General features: G+C 47.8%; 3 protein-coding genes across 4 annotated transcripts in view; 2 read left to right on the top strand and 1 right to left on the bottom strand.

The window, feature by feature from the left end:
- The window catches only part of LOC144136295 (CUGBP Elav-like family member 4), a 522,488-nt gene that overhangs the window by 137,044 nt on the left and 365,637 nt on the right, over window positions 1-19,807 (top strand). The gene's annotated exons all lie outside the window — the stretch shown is intronic.
- The window catches only part of LOC144136298 (CUGBP Elav-like family member 1), a 624,321-nt gene that overhangs the window by 540,353 nt on the left and 64,161 nt on the right, over window positions 1-19,807 (top strand). The gene's annotated exons all lie outside the window — the stretch shown is intronic.
- The window catches only part of LOC144136297 (uncharacterized), a 28,718-nt gene continuing 13,553 nt past the window's right edge, over window positions 4,643-19,807 (bottom strand). The window contains exons 8-13 of the mRNA XM_077668536.1: window positions 15,741-15,845; window positions 13,289-13,336; window positions 11,609-11,641; window positions 9,044-9,247; window positions 5,775-5,954; window positions 4,643-5,040 (exon numbers count right to left, since the gene is read on the bottom strand). Of these exons, the coding sequence (XP_077524662.1) occupies window positions 4,745-5,040; window positions 5,775-5,954; window positions 9,044-9,247; window positions 11,609-11,641; window positions 13,289-13,336; window positions 15,741-15,845 (866 nt within the window). The 3' untranslated portion in view covers window positions 4,643-4,744. The remainder of the gene's footprint in view (window positions 5,041-5,774; window positions 5,955-9,043; window positions 9,248-11,608; window positions 11,642-13,288; window positions 13,337-15,740; window positions 15,846-19,807) is intronic.

Genomic DNA, 19,807 nt, shown 5'->3' with positions numbered 1-19,807 from the left:
GCGGCAGAAGGACGCAGTACACAAGCTCACATTTTTCTTTTTTTTTTTCCGCCGGCAACTTCGAGCAATCGATATGCAATCGCCGCCGCCATGTTCTTGTACCTCATTCGAGCTTGCGCGCTCGGACAATTTTTCCTCAATCTCTTGTTCATTTTTTTCTCTCTCTCTCTCTGTTCAAATCTAAAAGCGCAAGCTGCTTGCTCGTAGCCCAGCCGGGCGCGAGAGAGCTGCCGCCGGTGCGCACGTGTAGGGGAAAGGGAGAGAAGAGAGTGAGGGGAGTGCCAGAGCAATCAAAAGAAGGAGCCGGCGGTGCTGCTCGCGCTGTGGGCACGGGAACACTAATCACCCGCCTGTTTGCCCCGAGCACACACACACACGCACGCACGCAGGCGCATACGGTGCGGGCCGGGCGAATGTAATACCGCGTGCGGGTCCGCGCAAATAAGAACAACGCCGACGAGTCCGTTCGTGCGGTGCGACATTTTTCCAGGCGTGGCGCCATTTTTCATCGGCGGCCCACAAGAGCAAGAGAGTCGCGCGCGCGGTGTTCGGGCGGCAGCCGTGCTAATCCGGGTCCCGGTGCCGGTCGTGCGCGCTAATTAAATCCGTGCACGGGGCCCAGCCCGGTGTTCCTTGTCGTTCTAAGCTTTGTCCGGCTGGTGTTTGCGTGAGTCGGCTGTCAATTATTATAAAGTTGGAGAACAGGTTTCCCTCTCACCTCGCGGCGCCTTTTCTGCGTTCGATGCGCCGAAACCCTGCGCATGAGCAAGTAACAGGTAGGCGTCGCGCCGCTAAGCATGCAGGCGCCCGACAGACGCCTCTTTGATGCGCATTTTGTGTTCTTGCTGCGTTCCATCTTGAACGCTTAGGTTACGCCTCCGATGAACGAAGACAAAGTGACTAGCGACCGAGTGCCGAAACCTCTCTCTCTCGTTATCTCTCGCTGTTCTTTTCTTTTCAGTGATTCGCTGTGATTCATAATTAGCGAGCGTAGTCCTTGTGCGCTGCTCAATGTAGCCGGCTAGAAATGTGCCCAATCCGCATTTTTGTGAATGACCAATTTTAGCTTCTGTGCTATGTCTGTTGTTTATATTGCAACTACAATAATGTTGCGTTAAGCATGATTATGGAGCTAGCGGGGTATCTCCATCGCACTTCTTTGCCGTCTTGCTTTTCGCGGCGTTGGCCCATGTCTTCCCACATTACTTTTATGCGGGACAAGAACGTCCCTGTTCGAGGGTTGCAGAGGGGTGTCAGTGCCTAGAGAAATGAAGGCACCGCAATTCCTTCATCTCCATGGACAAGACTAGTTCCTGAATGCATAACTTCATGGCGCTGGCCAGTGATGATATTGTATACCAGATAACTTATTTGTGAAACGTGTAATTAGAACCTAGTTGTTTTCGTTGACTTTGCGCAGACTTCAAATATACTTGGGAAATCGGCCCTTCAATATCTCAGTTCATTAAGTCGCGTGAAGCTTTTCGACACATAATCATTACTGACTGCAGTCGCCATCTACAGTTGGCGGAAACTGTCGAATTTGATTTTCAGTTTTCTTTCCATTTCCTTGCAATAAGAATTACTCGGAAGCTCTGTATCCAAGTAGTTCGCAGACCTGAATATAGGTACTTTGTAAAAAAACGGTTTAGTACTCAAGACCGAGCACCGCCCAGGTCCGTCAGTTTAGAGGCCCGGGTCCCCGGCCCAGTCCGGCCAAAAAATGATTCATCTGGCCCGACCTCGCCCGCGAGACGGGCTGACTGCAGCGGTCGCCAGTGCAACCCTTGACTTTCGAATAAGCTCGAGCACGTGCAGTACTTATAATCGCTCAAAAAACACTCAACTGCGCATCTTGTATTCAAAAACACAACCTTAGAGTATGGCATCGTTCTTGTCTTCAGTGGCTTATACAGTGAGGTCAGCAAGACCTGAGGCCAGTATGTTCGGCGCCGTGTCTATGCACTTGTCTCGTCCTTTGTCCCCTGCGCTGCTGAAAAGCAATGTCACACCAACTTGCCCAAGCTTCTGCAGTATCAGTATGTGAGCTCGGCCTCAGATCATTGGTGTGTAATCCAGAGTCGATCAGCGACTAAAAGTGAATCAGACCAAGTCATTGGTGAGCCTGATGTATGCCGTGGAAAATCGCTTACGGCTGTCTGTTGGTTGCAAAAATTCCTCGCGCAACACTTGATCGTACTGCGTGGCGCTCTTTTCTCGCCGTGCTGTCTCTTCCCAGCGCATTTCATAGTGCGCTGTTTTTTGGTGTTTACCCTGACCCTTGCGCTGCACTTTACTCGGCCACGTGACTTTCAGGCTTCAGACGACGACCAAACTTATCGCTCCAACTGAAGTCCTTGCGTTTGGCTAACACCAGTAAAGACTGTATCACCATCATCATTAGCAGCGGCTAATTATATCCACTCTACGGCAAAACCATTTTCCACTGACCTCCAATTAACCCTCTCCCATGCCAGCAGAAGGAGATGATGCACCCGTCCACGTGAGTGTGGCGGCCCCCTGCTATATTTTTGTTCTCTCGGAATCCACTCCATCGCTGGAAGGTTATCTTCCTTAGCAATAGCATGCCCTTCCCATACCTATTTCTCTTGATTCCAGTATAAAAATTGTAAAAAGATAATTATTTGAGCATATCTCATGTATTGCAGGCGCTGTAGAGGTTAACCTACTGTGCGCTTAGTAACAAGACAACGCTCACTTCGCGATTCGCCGCCCGACCTCCAGCTTTGAAGCCGATGCTAACAATAGCTCGGGTACGCACCCTGTTTGCAGCGCCCTCTCTGTGCGTGTGGTATATGCGCCGGTGGCGGCAAATTGCTGTTGCCGCGCCGGCAGCCCTGCCTTTGTTTAAACGTGGGGGCCCAACCCGGGTCCCGCGCTTTTGTTTGCACCGGTATTCCTCGCTACGACGGCGAGCCCGTGTATCCAGTGACGACCTGATTTGCGATGCCTCGGCTGCCAAGCGCCGCTTCTTCGCTCTCGGCGTCACTAGTGAACTTCGTTTTATTTTTATTTTTGTTATTATTGAGTCTGGCGTTTGCTTTCTTCTCCTTGGTCCCTCCCTTGCTTTCAAGGTCCTCCTTCTTACCCGCCCTGTGACAGTCTTGCAAAGCAAGTTTGTTTCCAGGCATCGACCTGACGCACGCTTGAACTCTCTGAGCGAAGCGGGAAGAACAAACCAAGAGAATGAAAGGGGCGACAGCGCGTCGGCTGCGCACGCCCTGTGTGCGTAGTCGTGCCCTCGCTCCTCTGCAGACGCAGGGCAAAGTAGGGGAGGGTGCTCCTTTGTTCTTCACCCGGAGACTGCGGGCCCCGCGCGGCTATAATGAGCAACTGGATACGACCGGAGCCGAGCGCGCGCGTGCGCACAATGAGCATGCAGTAGAGCGCGGCATTAGACACCGCCCGCGAACGGTCGGGGTCCGCTCCGCCGGTCGACAAAAACGGAGATAAAGGGAACAGAGTAGTCGATGAATGTGCGTCTATCCCCGGTTATGCTCGTCAGCCGTATCAGGTGTTCAACGTTTCAGCCTGCCGTGCGACTGGAAACAATGTGAGCTAGTCACTAAAAAAAACGCACGCAGCAAGAAGCTGTCACCTGCACAACAAAGAGCTCGAATCGCAGTATCATGTGACGGTGAAGGAAAAAAAAAGGGTGCATGCAGCATTCATCCTGCCACACGAAGGATAAATAGTAGTTAACAGGTTGTGCTCTAGCGCTGACGGCAATGTTAAAGTTCTCAATGTTAAAATCTTGTTTCCCCGTGTCTGTCGTGTAGCAGGTGACCCTTTCCGTCCTTATTTCAGCATGCTTCCTCTTCCCTCTGCTTTTTGTCCAGGCACAAGATTCTGATGGTAATAGCCCAGCCTGGTTCATTTTTGATGATAATAGCCGAGCCTGGTCTACTTCCCATTTCGTTCTTGTGATGGTTCGTATCACACCTAGCTATTAGGTTATCGCGAGAGGGGCGACTTCGAAAAGCGAACTTGTCAATGTCACTGGGTCTTCCACGCGTACAATGCGCGCAACACTCAACTTTCCCTGTGGAATTTCGTCTCTAGAAGGCGGAGTTATAGAAGGGCAAGCTCTGCGTCTCCTCATGCCCCATTTAGGCCTCGGGCCACGTTGTGAATGTAAAGATTAACTCTCCGAAATTGCCAGCGACCTCAATGGTGACCGTTCGAGGCAAGTGAAAAAGCGGCTGTATAGGATCTTAGGGCTGTGTTCGGCTGAAAAGCATTTATGACCAGCCGTGCTTCAGTTTCTCTCATTTTAGACTTTGCTCGGTCCGATGCAGTATCACGCTACATAGCGCGTAGTGCTGCACGATTATAAAGGCAGCATTACTTTGCAGTCGAAGTTCACTCGTACAGTTCCAGCAATTCCATGCATCGTGTCTCTTTCTGTTGCGTTGTGCTCGCAATGTTGTGGTAATATTAACAAGCAAAAAGAAAATAGTTGTAGTGCAAGTTTTCCAAGTCCCTTCATTGAAAGCGAACTACTGCCTGCTTCTGCCGGCTAGAAGTGGCAAGCTTCCAGTAGCTTAGCAAAAAGACAAAAGTGCACCAACAGTTTTAACCTTATGCCGTTGCTTCGGCCTTTGCCACGTGCTGCGAGCGCTTCTCTGGTATCTCTTTATTCCAATCCGAGGAACAGGTCACATTGCACACTAAACCCACAAGAAACATGAGTGCACAGAAGTATGTTCACCGATGTGCTTCGTCATGCGGCTCTGTGTTCGGCGGCTGCCTTGGGTGGTGACGAGGTAGGCAGCCCGCCCAGGGTGGTGTTACCCTGCAGCTGCCGTAGCACCTGCCTCACGGCGACGGATGGCCCTTTGCAGTTTCTCAGGCACTCTGTGAGCCTGGTGAAGCCGTTGGTCGTGCAGACGTCCTCGTCCCAGCCTTGGCAGCGTTTGTTCTTGTGGTCGTAGAAGTGCGTGTAGAGCTTGTCCCTCCAGAGGCAGGGCCGCACCAGGTCCTCCAATGCTGCTAGCTTGCACCGACCGTCTGTGTCGCCTGCGCCACCAAACCGCAGGGTAGAAGGACTGATGACACCGTCTCGTTCTTTGTGTTGTGTGCATTGTGTATTGTGCCGTGGTTGGTGAGACATGCAAAAAAACTAATAAATTATTGGTGGTGAAATCTGTAGCCGCGGCAAAGAACTGTAACGCGCCTTTGATACCAAATTACCAGAAGACAATCAAGCAGTGAAAACCCTCCTATCGGCACAACAGCACGATCCTTCTCATGGCGACACGAACTAGAGCCCCACTACAGATAACGCAATCAAAAAGTTGACTTCAGATTCGTTGTCGCAGACTTGGAAATCTATTGACTGAACAGCCTACTGCCTGCTACGTACCAGGCATCTACTAAGGTAATTACTAATAATGTCAGGACGACAATCAAACCAGGGCTCAGGTTAGATGAGTGGTGTAGAAAGGCTTCATTAGGCCTCCTGGTGTGCTGCCGTATGAACTTCCTGAGCTGCACACTGACATACGTCTGTTTCTGCGGCTACCCCTGGCAGCTACTAGGCAGCGCTTCAGTGCCTTTGCGCCGCTTATTGTGTTTCAGAAGCCCGTACTGCGAGGAACGCAGTCTACGTTTCTGCATTCTCGAAGCCACACCAGCATCAGCAAGGCCCTGCGAACTACAAAGCAGCCGGAAATGAATGTGTCGCTTATTTCTAATACACAATGAATATTCAGTGTAGCGAGTTGTTGTGTTATGCAAGGCTTATCGCTCACCATTCGAGCATGCGGCCTTGCAGGAGTCCTCATCCGGAAAGCCGACCTCTGCCTCGACGCACTCGTGAAGCGCCACCAGGCGGCATCGCTGGCGGCGGACGTCGAACACGTAGTTCATCTTGCGGTAGAATTTGGTGCACTCGCACAGCGCCGCCCTGCCGCACTTGCCCTCGTTGGCCCCTGCACGCGATGAGAAAAAGCGTATTCTTGCGTGTCAGGTCAGCACTCTAAAATGAGGTACCCCGCAGTGGGATCTGCAGATCAGTTTCCAGCGGCAGAACTCCGTACGCACTCCAACACTGCAGTAGATAGGAGCGTTGTTTTTTTTTTTCAAGTAAATTTTCAGGATCTCTATGGGCAACAAGGGGCTGTTCAATGCCTCCTGCAAAATGCCAAGATGCAGCAAGCTTCGCTGTATTTCGGTATTGCGGCGGCGTTGGTCCTAGTTATAGCGAATGCCAAACTGGAGCTTTCAGCACGCTTCATGAAGTTCAGAGGAGCGCGACTTCATTCAAATTTGTGACGAGGGTCAGTGCTGGCTCGGCAACCACTGCTATCCTCGGCAGCTGCCAGAACCGACTGGGCGCTTAACAGCTAATTCTTTTTAGTTCCCATTTGCAACCTGATGCAATGTGTCTTTTAATGTCATTTTCAACATAAGGTATTTGTTTTATTGAAAAATATCGACGACCTGTAGGGTTCTGAGTGACAACGAAAGCTGTTCCTTACAGTTTCTTGGCGCAAGACAGTCTTCGCATGTTTTTGGATTCCGACTGCTCCTCAGACCAAGGTCTCGAGATAGCCGCAACTTTTGAATCTCTAACGATGTGTGATACAACGCAGGACGTTAACGCTGTAGTGTATTATGAGGATAAAAATAACAATAAATGCAGGCACTGGCAGCCTGCTGCGCAGCTATATATGTCGAGTCAATCTACTCGGAAAGTGGAAGCGCATCTTTTATAGCATCTGGTGCGTCCAATGCGTATGTGCACGAAGGGGATTATCAGTGTCCCTTAGTAGATGAAGAAGCGGAACAGTTAATTTTTGCTTAAGTGGCTCCACAAAAAGTAATATCATGATTCGGGAGGTTTTCGGCGCCGATTGCTATGTATTTTTCAGAGTTCGCAGTGTTGGGCTGCCAAGCCGCCCCCTTTTCGCCAGTCGCACCATTCGCATCATTCCCAAATCAAGTCAGCCACAACAGGCTCGCTTCATAACAGCGATAACTAGGTACAAGTATAACATGCAATGGAACGCCACCTGGGATCAGTTACAATGCCAAAAAAATTGGAGCCGGACAAGAACGGGAAGAAAAAGCGACATTAAAATATGTTAATCGGATGTGACAAATACGCAACCATTGTGACTTTGCTGAAATGATACTCTGGCTAGTAAGCGCTGCAACCGCGCAACCGTGACAGGAATAGGTATTGCAACCCACGCTTGCAGTACACCAAACGCTTATTAACGACGGCCTAGAAGGCAAGTTGCAAGATTAGTGATAGCAAAATGTGATTTTAATGAGGAAGCCACATTTCGTATTATTAAAATAAAACTTTGATGTTTTATCTGCTTCAATGGTGCAAAATAGTAAGTCTACTGTGAGACAGTCCGGTCCATCTGCTCGTACACGTGCTTCAGTCGAACAGTCTCAAGCAGTGCAGGCTTCGATCCCCTTCTCCACCTATGGTGATGGCCACGCTGATCTCGGCCGTAGGCTTCGTATCGGGTGGCGGACGGAGCATTCCGTGCGACGAAGCAAGAAAAATTCACCACCATCACCATCATCCTGGCTGCGCACACTGCAGACAGGCATCTATCATATTTTAGCCCGGTCCTGTGCCAGCTACGACCACTTTATCCCCCGCACACTCCCTACGGTCATCCGCCCACCTAGCTTTCTGCCGCCCCCTGCTACGTTCGCCTTCTCCTAGAGTCCAGTTTTTTTACGACCATCGGTTGTCTTGCCTTCGCATTAGATGCCCTGCCCATGCTCATTCCTTCTTCTTGATTTGGACTAGAATGTCACTAACTCCAATTTCTTCCGTGACCAACTTTGCTCTCATCGCGTCTCTTAACGTTGCACCTGTCATTTTCCTTTCCACACCTCGCTGCGTTGTGCTCAATTTAAGTCGAATCCTTTTCGTTAGTTTCCACGTTTCTGCCCCACAGGTGAGTACCGGTAATATGTAGCGAGGTACATCGGTAATCTGCCATTCATGATCTGAGAGTAAATTCGTCATCCATACAATAGGGGAAAAAAAATTTGCACAAAATTGTGAATTTTTCTGTAATTTCTCCACAAAATTTCAGGTTACGTTTGGTTCTAATAAGCCAAGAGGAAAAAGAGTTAAAGATATAAAAAGGCTGTGCTTGTGTCACGCAATTATGAAGTAATCAATAAATGAATGCTCAAACTTTGTTCTCTCTTTTATTTCTCATGAATTTTAGCTGCCAGATGAGCTCCACCCTGTTCCTGTACTTCTAGTTAATTCAATTTCGTGGTCCGGATCCGCGGTCACTGTTCACCCTAAGTAGGTGTATTCCCCTGCTCCATGCAGTGGCTGGCTTCCTACTGTAAACCGCTGTTTCCTTTTTAGAAGGTTGAACATTACTTTTGTTTTGCGCATATTAATTTTTGAACCTACCGTCCTGCTTTGGCTGTCTAAGTCATTGACCGTGTTTTTCAACTCGTCCCCTGAGTTACTCAGCAAGGCAATATCGTCAGTGAATCGCAGATAACTGTCCGCTCTGGTTCTTTTTATGGCGGCCACTTTTGACTCTCTGCGTCACTGAAGTTATCAGAACGCCCTCATTCCACCACCGCACCACGATTGTTTTAACTTAGAACGCCAGTGATACCACCACACCTTTTACCCAATAGCGCCAAAGGCCCCGTTCTCCAGAAAATCCGGTGTCGGTGCTATCGGCGTTGTGAGCGAGAAATCATGAGTATGCCTCTGGCAGGTGGTAGTTGGCAGCTGACATGGCCGGGCGCAGATTGGTCGTAGGTTTGTGCTACGTCACGTGACATGGCAGATTTTGCAGAAGCTGACAACTCTGTCTTAAACAAAATGGGAGCCTGATGGGAATCGAACCCTCCAGCGCCCTTGTATTGCGAGTCGTACATGCTCTCCTATAGGCCACGCAGGCACGGTCGTATGGCTTGGTTAAGCGGGGCTTTACATGGGCGTTAGCCCACTAAAGCTATCGCGTCATACCTGTAAGGCGGAGCTTAAGTGTCTCCTCCAGTTTTGTGCACTCACCCTGGCAGGCCTTCTGGCACTCTTCCTCGGAGCCGAAGCGATTCGACTCGGAGCTCAGGCAGAGGCGCTGCGGACGCCACTCGAGGCAGGACGTTTCCTGGCTGCTCGACATGCACACGTACGAGCGCATCATGTCGCCCTGCTCCTGGTCGCTGCACTGGTACATCTCTCGTTCCGACATGCAGTGAGGGTCTTCTCTGAACACTGCACGACATCGACCCGCGCCTCAGGCAGTTGCACTGTAGGGGCCACTCCGATGTTTTTTTTTTTTAGGCTTTATGCATCATATCACCCTTCTTTCCGCCTTTTGGGCGGAAGGAGGGGTGATAAGATTAATTCGGCCCCCATTTCTTTAATCTTTTTTGCACTTCGTGATTGCCACATGCACTCGTTATGAGAGGAAACTCACATGGGCTGATGGTAAGAACGAAATATAATCGGACAGAAAGAGTGTATCACAGTGTTCTTACATTCATCGCGTTCCTCCAATCCACTGTTGCAAAAAAAAAAAAAGATCGCAAGGCGAGGCTGCTCCGAGGATATAGTGCGCGGGGAAGGCGACCTAATATTTCTCTCACTTTCGACCTGTACACAAATTAAAATATATATTCGTGTGTAATGTATATGAACACGAGAAAACGCAAAACGGGTTCAGCTTTAGCAGTTTCAACGCATGTGAACCTGGAACGTTTCTAGCTTGTTTTTTTAGTTATTCTACAGATCGCCGAGTTTTGCTCTCCTCTTGCGCTATATAGAAAAAATGTCGCTTCTAGTTCTGTCATTCACCCGTTGTACATGTCTCCAACGTCGAAGTTATTGCTTTGAAATTCTCTCCAAAGTGCACGATCATGTCTACACATTCGCGCCGTAAGTTTTCACACGCCAAACAGCGATCTCTTCCTCGTCTTTCGTTTCGTCATTTTACACCGGCGACCAATGAAAGACTGACCCACAAGAAATCATCACCATCGAGAAACAAACGCCTGTTGAACGTGAAATTTTATAACAAGCAAGATTCTACGTAGGTTGCGTCCGGAGGCAATTTTCAGCACCGCCATCATATTGGGGAAACTGAGGCGCCCCCTATCGGTGGCAAAAATCGCCAATATGTGTCGCAAAATAATGCGACTGTTGATAACAGCTCCAAAAGTGTTGAAAAAAAAAGTTCTGTTTGACTTGAACGCGCTCGCAAATTTCATGATTTTGGTCATTGTTAGGAGTCGCAGGTTTGATTGTTAATGGCGCGTATGAGAAGTTTGCAGGTAAATTATGCGATGTAACAAAAGGGGAGTGTAGGGCTGACACAAGCTGGTTGATTCATGTTCAGTGAAAAAAAAACTGAGGAAATGGTGCTCTGTCCTCTCCTTTAGTTGTCCTGTTTTCTTAGCGCTGTTTCCCGATTATTTCACAAGAGGGGGACTAAACCGCGCTGAGGAGTGCTCATGTGTGCAATGCAAAGTATTAGTTTCTATATAGCGTTTCGTTTTTTTTTTATTGCTTTAAGGCATTTTACTCAATATATCAAAAGGAGCTATTTTAAGGAAGAAAGGCAAGTTTAAAAAGACAAAGCAATCAATAACTGACAATGCTCCACAGAGTCCGAGCTCCCTCATAGCGAGAGTGAAGCAAGCATTTATAATGAAGGTACGGTGCTAAGTTAAAGTATATTAACACACGTTCAGAACTTTTGAGCCCAGCTGCACACCTTTACTTGTTCGTGAAACGCATAAAGAATAAATGGCGGTAAGACTGTCGCTTATGCGATGCACTCGCGTGGTGAAATAACCTCAGGTGGATTAAATTCTCCGGATCCTTGCACTACGGCATCCCTCATAGCTTGAGTTTCTTTGTTACGTTAAACCTCATGAACCAAACTAAACCAATAACCTTAGAGGTCATTTCATGGTAAATTGATTATCCTGGCTTATCCACCAACGCATGCTGCTAACGGAATGAGCATGGTTAAGCCTGTTCAAAAGGCAGCCTGCACACGATACCACATGCAACTTGCCAGTATCTTTTTCATATTAACGTCAACTAAGACAACGCGCACCGCGTTTAAGCACGGGAATGAGAAGAGTCACCTCAGTGAAGGCGCGTTTCCTATTTTCACATTGATATGCATCTCAGTGAGCCGAAGGAGCAGTCACCCTGGTACAGAGACAGAGAGCTATGGATGCACATGCACATTCTCCACACCATCTTCAGTCGCTTTAACTTATTGAGGCTTCATAAACACGGTATTGGTGAAGCTTCGGTTAAAAAGCCGTTACTACCCGGCGGGCAGTTTTTGGAATGCAGTGGATGAATGTGCAGCTCCTGTGCTCTGAGGTAACTTAATGATTAAGAGTTTTTCAGTAGTCCTTAGCAGCTTGTATTATTGCCATAACTGCACTAATCAGCACACTTCAAATTTGGATCAATCAACCCGCCGCATTTCATAACACGACATATATTTATGAGTTTGGAAACCGCTCTCAATACGGAACACGAATCCTTCAGTCGTGCTAATATCGGACGAAATTTCATGTGGCAAGCAGAGCTGTCAGTTCTTGTTTTACTTACAGCGCCTTGCGTTTTTGTTGTCTTCTTCTTCACCTGCAGTAAAACACAATGAAAGCCACCAGTTTAGGCTAAAGATAAGGAGCAGACTTTAAGGAGGACTTGCTGTCTTGCTGGTTAGCATAAGCTACATTGTCATATTTACGCGCTTATACACAACCAGTGACTGCGGCCTTTGTTCTAAAAAAAAATAGAACACGTCCAATAACGCTAATAACAGCGCAAGTCGGACAAGTCCGTACGGGGAGCAAATACCAAGAAAGCAATCTGTCGAAAATTTTTATTGCCAGACTAAAGCGCTAACAAAGGGCGGCTAAAGGAAGATTAAGAGTACAAGCGCTTGGTAAATTATTTTGAAGATACCGTGAAGACATCGCATCGTCGACGGTTATAGGGTCAACAAATATCATTAATGCATCGATCATGTTTTCATTTAGCATCGAATGAGTCAAAATTCCACGCAGCCGTGTTTCGCTCTTTAACCCGATTATGCGCACATACATACACACAGTTATTATTATTAATGCCAAGCGTGTGTTTGCTATAGCTCTTTCGCTGACACAGCGCTTCGTCTATCCAAGGAGCTGGAGAATGCTACGGAGAAATCGAAGTGCCTGATTGGATGAACGACCAAATGGCGCCGCATCGCATGACACTACTGATTCGAAGTGAGCGACCATGGGTTAGGTGCCGACTTTTCGGCTGAAGGGCGGAGCGCGACTTTAAGTGGTTCACTATGGTAATCCCCTGGCAATCCGGGGTTTTTACCATGCGGTAATGTCATCACCAAAATTCACACCATCGCCTTATTTAACCCACTGACGATCCGCAACTTCGGATGGCCTGTTACATTCGAGAGATCAGGACAGGCGCAGAACGCATTCAATACTCAGGAATTGGTGCCATTACCTCCTCTTCTGTTACTCTCCCCGTTCCCCGTTGGAATGCTTGGCTTCATTCCGATTTGGCGCATGGCCGACGGGCTTTAGCGTAAAGTGCGTCATTTTTCACGATGCCCTGAATCTAACCTCGAATTAAGTTTCTCCTCTGCCTCCTTCACCTCCTAGTCAGCCTTAACGCTGTTCAAGGCTATCTTCTGAGGCATTTTCCTATTTTTAAAGGCGATATTTAGGAAACCATTGGCATATATGAACCGCCAGTGGGCTCCTTTTTATCTGAGGACACGCTGACTTTACGATGCGCATTTTGCCTGCGCACAGGCATTCCGAGCTAAAGATCGCAGTGCGAGATGAGGGCTAGTACAACTGCGATAACCATGTCAGATCAATGTTCGTGTTAAAATAAGCCACCACCTAGTAAATAAGCGTTCAAAATAACATTATTTCAAAGCGCATAGCGACTGCTCCTGTTCAGGCAAACCTGGCTGCGTCCGGCCGCACCAGCCAGCATGGCGGTCATGCATAACTAGATGGCGCTACTTCTCCACCATGGCGGCACCCTTGAGAAAATTTATATACATTTCACAAGAATCAGTTCAGTTGGCTTTCGCGAATTTCCTTACATAATTCGTTGTAGAGCGCAACTTCTCATGCCGCGGAATACTTACATTTTTATTGTTCCGTTTTTACTTTCTGGTATACATTTCTATTGGCTCGCAATGTCCCATCGCACATGATTTTTGCATAAGTTTTTTTTTTGTTTCGCAAGTTAATGTTTACTTACTATCATCCTCCTCAGTTCCTTCCTGGGAAGCACTGCCATCGTCAGATCCTGTATGGCGAACACAGAAATGATAAGAGCTCTCATTCCTGGAAGCGCATATTCACGAGAAATGAGCTGAGATGACCATACTGTGAACGCACCGTCATCACTAAATCCAAACAGGTGCAAGGGCCACGCCTTTTTGCTCAATCAGCTAAAATCACGAGTTTTCTCACAGGTGCACAAGACGCCTTACGAAATTTACACATGTAGTGTACGGAGCCTGCCACTGTAAGGACTCACATTAATGATCTTCATCATTTATAACGCCTTGTATGATCAGCATAGCAGCCCCTACTGCTAACTGACTGCTAACTGCTAACTGATTGAAGGCCATATTTTTCGTTCACTTAACTGTCACGAATGCAACAGTTACTCTTTTAAAAACAGCAGCATTATCTGCCGTGTGAACATTGTATTAGCTATCGTCTGAAAATTTTGAAGTTGTTAATAATAATTGGTTTTTTGGGGAAAAGAAATGGCGCAGTATCTGTCTCATATATCGTTGTACACCTGAACCACGCCGTAAGGAAAGGGATAAAGGAAGAAGTTAAAGAAGAAACGGAGAGAGGTGCCGTAGTGGAGGGCTCCGGAATAATTTCGACCACCTGGGGTTCTTTAACGTGCACCGATATCGCACAGCACACGGGCGCCTTAGCGTTTTTCCTCCATAAAAACGCAGCCGCCGCGGTCAGGTTCGAACCCGGGAACTCCGGATCAGTAGTCGAGCGCCCTAACCACTGAGCCACCGCGGCGGGAAACTCTTTTTTTTTTCCTACACTGCGCCCTGCGCACTCTTCTAATAAACGCCTATTTTCGAATGCAAGTATAAGCAGGCAAATGCAAGTCGGTATCTGCCACTGTAGCCAGAAAGGAGTCATTCTTTTCGCTCTCGAATTTTAATAACACTGACAGAACATTTTGCGTCCCTACCATTTGCGTGTGTTCAAGCCTACGTCTTCGTTTTGTTCACATTTAAGCAAGACATATATAAGTGTGTTGTACATGCTGGTGCGCTCTCCTATTTGCACCTCTGTCGTACCTACAGCGGTGCACAACAATGCACGAAGGTATGGCTGGAAATATAAGTGTAAAGTGTTTGGAGGACTCCTCTTGTGTGAGCGGATTTCCAACAGGGTGGTAATTGACGGTAGCATTCAGCTGACTGCAGCCACGCAGCTAAACGCTTTCGTAGAGTGCCCTATAGTAAGCAAAATAAAAAATTGGCTGTGTTTTAGCTCTGGGTAACCCTAGTTGAATTGCGAAAACTTCGTTTTCTTGGCACATCGTCTACGCAGCGTCTCATTCCGACGCTCTGGATAACTCAAACCGGTCTCTTCCGCACTTGAAGAGTCACTCCGAAGTGATTTGAGATGAAACATGAAACTGTCTCCGGACGTGTCTTCGTTGCCAGGCAGCGGCGATCGGAGCATGGCAGGAAATTTAAGTTTACCACTGTGGCTTACCTAAAAAAGACATTAGCAAACAGAGTTTCCGCATCAGGTTGTTTCACAGTTTAGCCTAATGCTGACATAAAAATTATCCCAATGGCATTGCTGGTTACCATTCTTTCCTTTTGCGCTATTGTTTTTTTTTTCATGGTGTTCATCAGGTGACATCACGCACGCAAGTCTCAGCCGTAGCTCAGAAAGAAAACAAGCCATCTTCTGGTTACTTCAGATACTAGAATGGCAATCCTAGTCTAGCAGAGCCGCTATGCGATTCCAGGAGCTGGACACACATTTTCTTTAACTTCGCGCATTTGAGAAATGTGTTTATTTATTTCGTTGCCATACGTTGTGATTCATAACTTAATACATTCATCAGCATCATCATCATCCTGGCTACGCCCACTGTCACCCAAAGGCCTGTCCCATATCTCTCCAATTAACACTGTCCTGCGCCATCTGCCGCCACCCTATTCTCGCGAACTTCTTAATCTCACCCGCCCACGTAACTTTACATTATAGCAACATAATTAAGCAATGTATTCTGCAGCCGCGGTAGCTCAGTGGCTATGGCGCTCGGTTGCTAACCCGAAAGACGCTGGTTTGATTCCGGCCACGGCGGTCGCATTTCGGTTGAGGCGAAAGGCTACAGTCCCCGTGTACTGTCCGACGTCAGTGCACGTTGAAGAGCCCTAGGCGGTCGAAATTATCCCAAGCCCTCCACTACGGCGTCCCTCATAGCCTGAGTCGCTTTGGAATGTTAAACCCTACATAACCAAAGCAATGTATTCTAGCATGCATTATATTCTACATTGTAATATAAATGCTCACATACTCTTGTCGGCTATAAATATCTACAATTGAATGATGAATGACAAAACTGTGCTAAAACAAAGCTTGAGCTTGTGACCTTTTGTCCTATCACAGACACATATGAGGGAAAAAGATCCATGCACAGTTCAAACCTTGCTCGGCCTCTTCCTCGGCTTCGTCTCCGTCGAGCTCCTCCGGAGCGTTCTGCGGAGCATCTTCCACGGCGCGTGCCGTAGTGGCGTGACGCTTGCGGGCAGCTGGGGGCAGAAAGAAAATAAATTGTATTGCTTCCTCTGGTAGAGACTATGTGATTACAAGAGTTCCGCTTTTCGTTCATGCATATTTGAGTTACACGGTTACACTCATCGTGTGAAGTCCCGGCTAATTCCATCATGTCGACGTTTTCTCAGGTGTACCGTAACTTTTGCCTTTTTGCTACCACCAGAATACTGCATCTTCAAGTAACAGCGCAAAAAAAAAACACAGTCGGGACACACAGAGCAAGAACACACAACGAGCGCTGTTGTGTGTTCTTGCTCTATGTGTCCCGTCTGTGTTTTTTGCGTTGTTATTTGGAGATGAATAACTAGCAACCCCAAGCTACTGTACTGACAATATTGCAACCAAGCCAGGGTACCCGGCCTGTGACATCATGCTCAGAAACAGAATGCCATTAGCTCTAATTTGCAGCGTTTATCTAAGAGCGACTTGCGATGGTTCGATGGTTCGATAGCTAACAAATCCTTGCAATCCTCCGGAAAGGCAGAATCTAAGGCACAAGACAGAAGTGAACTGAAAGGCAGGGCGAGAGTACACTATCATGTTTGTTTTAATATATGGCATATACAAGCCCGCACAGGGACGCCGTCCATTTGGCCACGATTCACCCATGAACCATTATTAACTTGCCCAGCGTCCCACATCAGTAAAAACGTAAGCGGCAAGTAGTTTGCGCAAGGAATCGTAGCCGGTTAATTCGTCACCGCTGAAAGAGCCCTGTACTTAGAGCTAGGGTGCCCTGCTTAGAACCACAATCGGGCGTCACCTGTTGCACAAACCATCTGATTACAGCGATTATTTGTAGGAGAGACACTGTGCCGTTTCGTGGCATCGCTCATCGTCGCGTAACAGAGCGAGTCATGGCATGGCAAAAGCGAATAAATATACCCCACAAAAACCATCTAGCAATAACCTCTCCACAATGAAAAACTTTCTGCATTCGACACACAAGACAGGATGGCGGCTGTTTCCTAACTGTTAATGATTTAGGACCTGATTTTTGTCTAGTTTCAAATAAAACCTAGAAAGCAGTTCAGAACGCTTTGTGCAACCCAGTGCGCTAGAATCGAAAGAAAATGTTCAAATTACGGCGGTCCTTTTTTGCGCGCTCCTCGTCATGGAAGCTTCATGGCCTCCGACGCCCAAGTTCCCAGCACAAGAACCACCTTCCCAGTATTCGGAAATCTTTTCTAGTGACTCTTATCCCCCTGCCTTCATTCACGGCGCTGCTGAGTTGAAGTCCATGGCATATCCTTTTAAACGAACACTCGCCAAAGTCATAAAAGAAAAAAACCGTAAGAGAATAGACGTTTCGGCACCACTACGGGTGCCTTGTTCACAATGGGATGAAAAACGAGACGGGCTGCTGCTTATGTAGGGAAAACGTTGCGTATCGTGCGGATGTATATCTCGGGTAGATTGCTCTGTGTCCTGTTAATCGCTTGGCTTGTCATTTGTATGTGAAGGGATTCCTTGAGCAGGCGAGTAGATAATGATTTTTTTTTTCAAGTATGCGCGCGGAATCCCAGTCAATCAAGTGGCCCGCGTTTTGCTGATGTTCGGCGAGAGCGTTAAAAGTCACTTTTTTGTTTTGGACGTCACGGTGGTGTTCTTTGGACCATCTTCTGAAGTCCTCTGCTTTGCCTATATAGGCTGCACCGCACTCTTTGCAAGGAATTTTGTATTGTAAAGCGCCGATTGTAAAGCGCCGCGGCAACTGAGCGTTTCTGCCCTATTGGCTGCGCAGAATCAGAGCTCAGGTATTTCCCTGTGTGGGTGGGCTTCCTGTACAATCGTGCCTTCAAGCTTTGTTCAAGCCCATGCAAAAGAACTCGTGAAGTCCGCCGCACAAGAAAGGAGCTTTCAAAGAACGGATACCCGCGTCAAGTACTGCAATCACAAGAACGACACGCTGCGGCCCCTCAAGCCGAAGCAAGAGAAGCCAAAAAGAAAACACGTGCAGCCATCCCATATGCACCTGGTGTCAGCGAGACGTTATGCCGGAAATTGGCTGGCTACTATATCCAAGTTACCCATGTCCCATCCAGCAAGCTCAGAAACCATTTGGTACGAGTAAAGGACCCGCTTGAAGAGACCAGCTACCCGCGGGTAGTTTACAAAATTCCTTGCAAAGAATGCGGTGCAGCCTATATAGGCGAAACAGGGGACTTCAGGAGACGATTCAAAGAACACCAGCGCGACGTCAAAAACAAAAAAGTGACTTCTAACGCTCTCGCTGAACACCAGCAAAACACGGGCCACTTGATTGACTGGGATTCCGCGCGCATACTTGAAAAAGAAAAATCATCATCTACTCGCCTGTTCAAGGAATCCCTTCACATACAAATGACAAGCCAAGCGATTAACAGGACACGGGACAATCTACCCGAGATATACATCCGCACGATACACAATGCCCTACATAAGCAGCAGCCCGTCTCGTTTTTCATCCCATTCTGAACAAGGCACCCGTAGTGGTGCCGAAACGTCAATTGTCTTACGGTTTTTTTTCCTTTATGACTTTGGCGAGTGTTCGTTTAAAAGGATATTCTGAATTTCCCTCGCCAGACGGGTTTCCGTCGAACCCTCAACTATGTTGAAGTCCTTGTATTGTGGGCGAAACATAAGACACCACACAAAGAATTGCAAGCCGAAATTAAATGAAAATGTATGCAACTCGCTTCAGCACCAACTTATGCGGCTCGCATCCTCTGGAGCTTTACATAATGCACTGAAAAGCCGGCGTTTAGTGTCGCTGAACAATATCTGGGAAGTTGGAGCGCGTTGTGTTCAAAGCACCAGGCGGCTGTAGCCTTGAAGCTCCCAGGGCTGGTGGCGCGTGCGAAAGCTTAGGGATGCTCTAAAAATTGTTTAGTTAGTGTCACTGCAGCACATGAAACCGCAGTGGCGTCTGACGAGCTTGCCATGTGCTTGGTCAGATGAGCAGTAACAAGTACCGACAAGAAAAAAGACGCAGGGACGGTGTCACTTGGGGCGTACTACATCCAGGCGCACCTCAATCACACCGTGAGGAAAGGGATGAAGGAAGGAAAGAATATATAAGAGGCGACCACGCATGCTGTAAGGCGGGCATGGATGGGCCAAAGCCGCCCGTGTTGAAGTCCATGCGTGACGTTCCGAGATATGAAGCGCCTATACACACGAGTGTCTCCCTCGGGGATGTGAGTTTTGATGCAAAAGGAGTGCGCTGCATCATTCAGAGAATGAAGGCCCGCCAGGTATACCTCTGTGAAAGGGACGCTCCCCGCAACGCACCAAAGGGTTGAGCGCACCGAGAACACAGCAGCCATCGCGGCACTTTAGTCCACTGAGCGGTCTGTTTTAGGAGCCTGCACTGCTCGTATACGTCGCTATCATGACGGTTATTGTAACACTCAGCAAGAGATCTTTATTTTCAAACCATGTTCTCAATCCAGTTAGTGGCAAGTTACCAGTAGTGCAGTTCTTCCGCCGGATGTTGTGTTGTTAACGCTATTCTGTCAACAGCGTGAATTATTGGCCGGTGGTTTTGTTGCATATTTTGCAAGAACTTAGAGTAAGGATTTACGCTTTTAATGTTTCACATAATTTCTCATCGCCTAGTCTACTAATACTGGCTCCTGGGATTAGTGCCCTTATATCCTTACCCATACTATGCAATCTGCATTTTGAGAACTTTTTCTTTCTTACTAATCAATATTTTTCACTCCAGATGCTCACATGAATCAAGGCTACGATACAGCCGCATAAATGGCTCGCACAAAGCAGGTCCTCAGTCATTGCTTCCTTTATATCTGATAATACAGCACTATTTTTTTTCCTTCACGGGCATTAGCAGAAACAGGCCGAATGTAGTACAGTTCACTGCGTCCTGTTGTTTGGCCTTGCTCTGCATCGTGGCAGTCCTATCCAGGGCGAGATGCTCTCCTAAGGAGCGTTC

The sequence above is a fragment of the Amblyomma americanum genome, chromosome 6 (genome assembly GCF_052857255.1).
Source record: "Amblyomma americanum isolate KBUSLIRL-KWMA chromosome 6, ASM5285725v1, whole genome shotgun sequence".
Taxonomy (NCBI): Eukaryota; Metazoa; Arthropoda; class Arachnida; order Ixodida; family Ixodidae; genus Amblyomma; species Amblyomma americanum.
The sequence above is the reverse complement of the archived record's forward strand: the minus strand, read 5'-3'. Positions and strand labels throughout refer to the sequence as shown.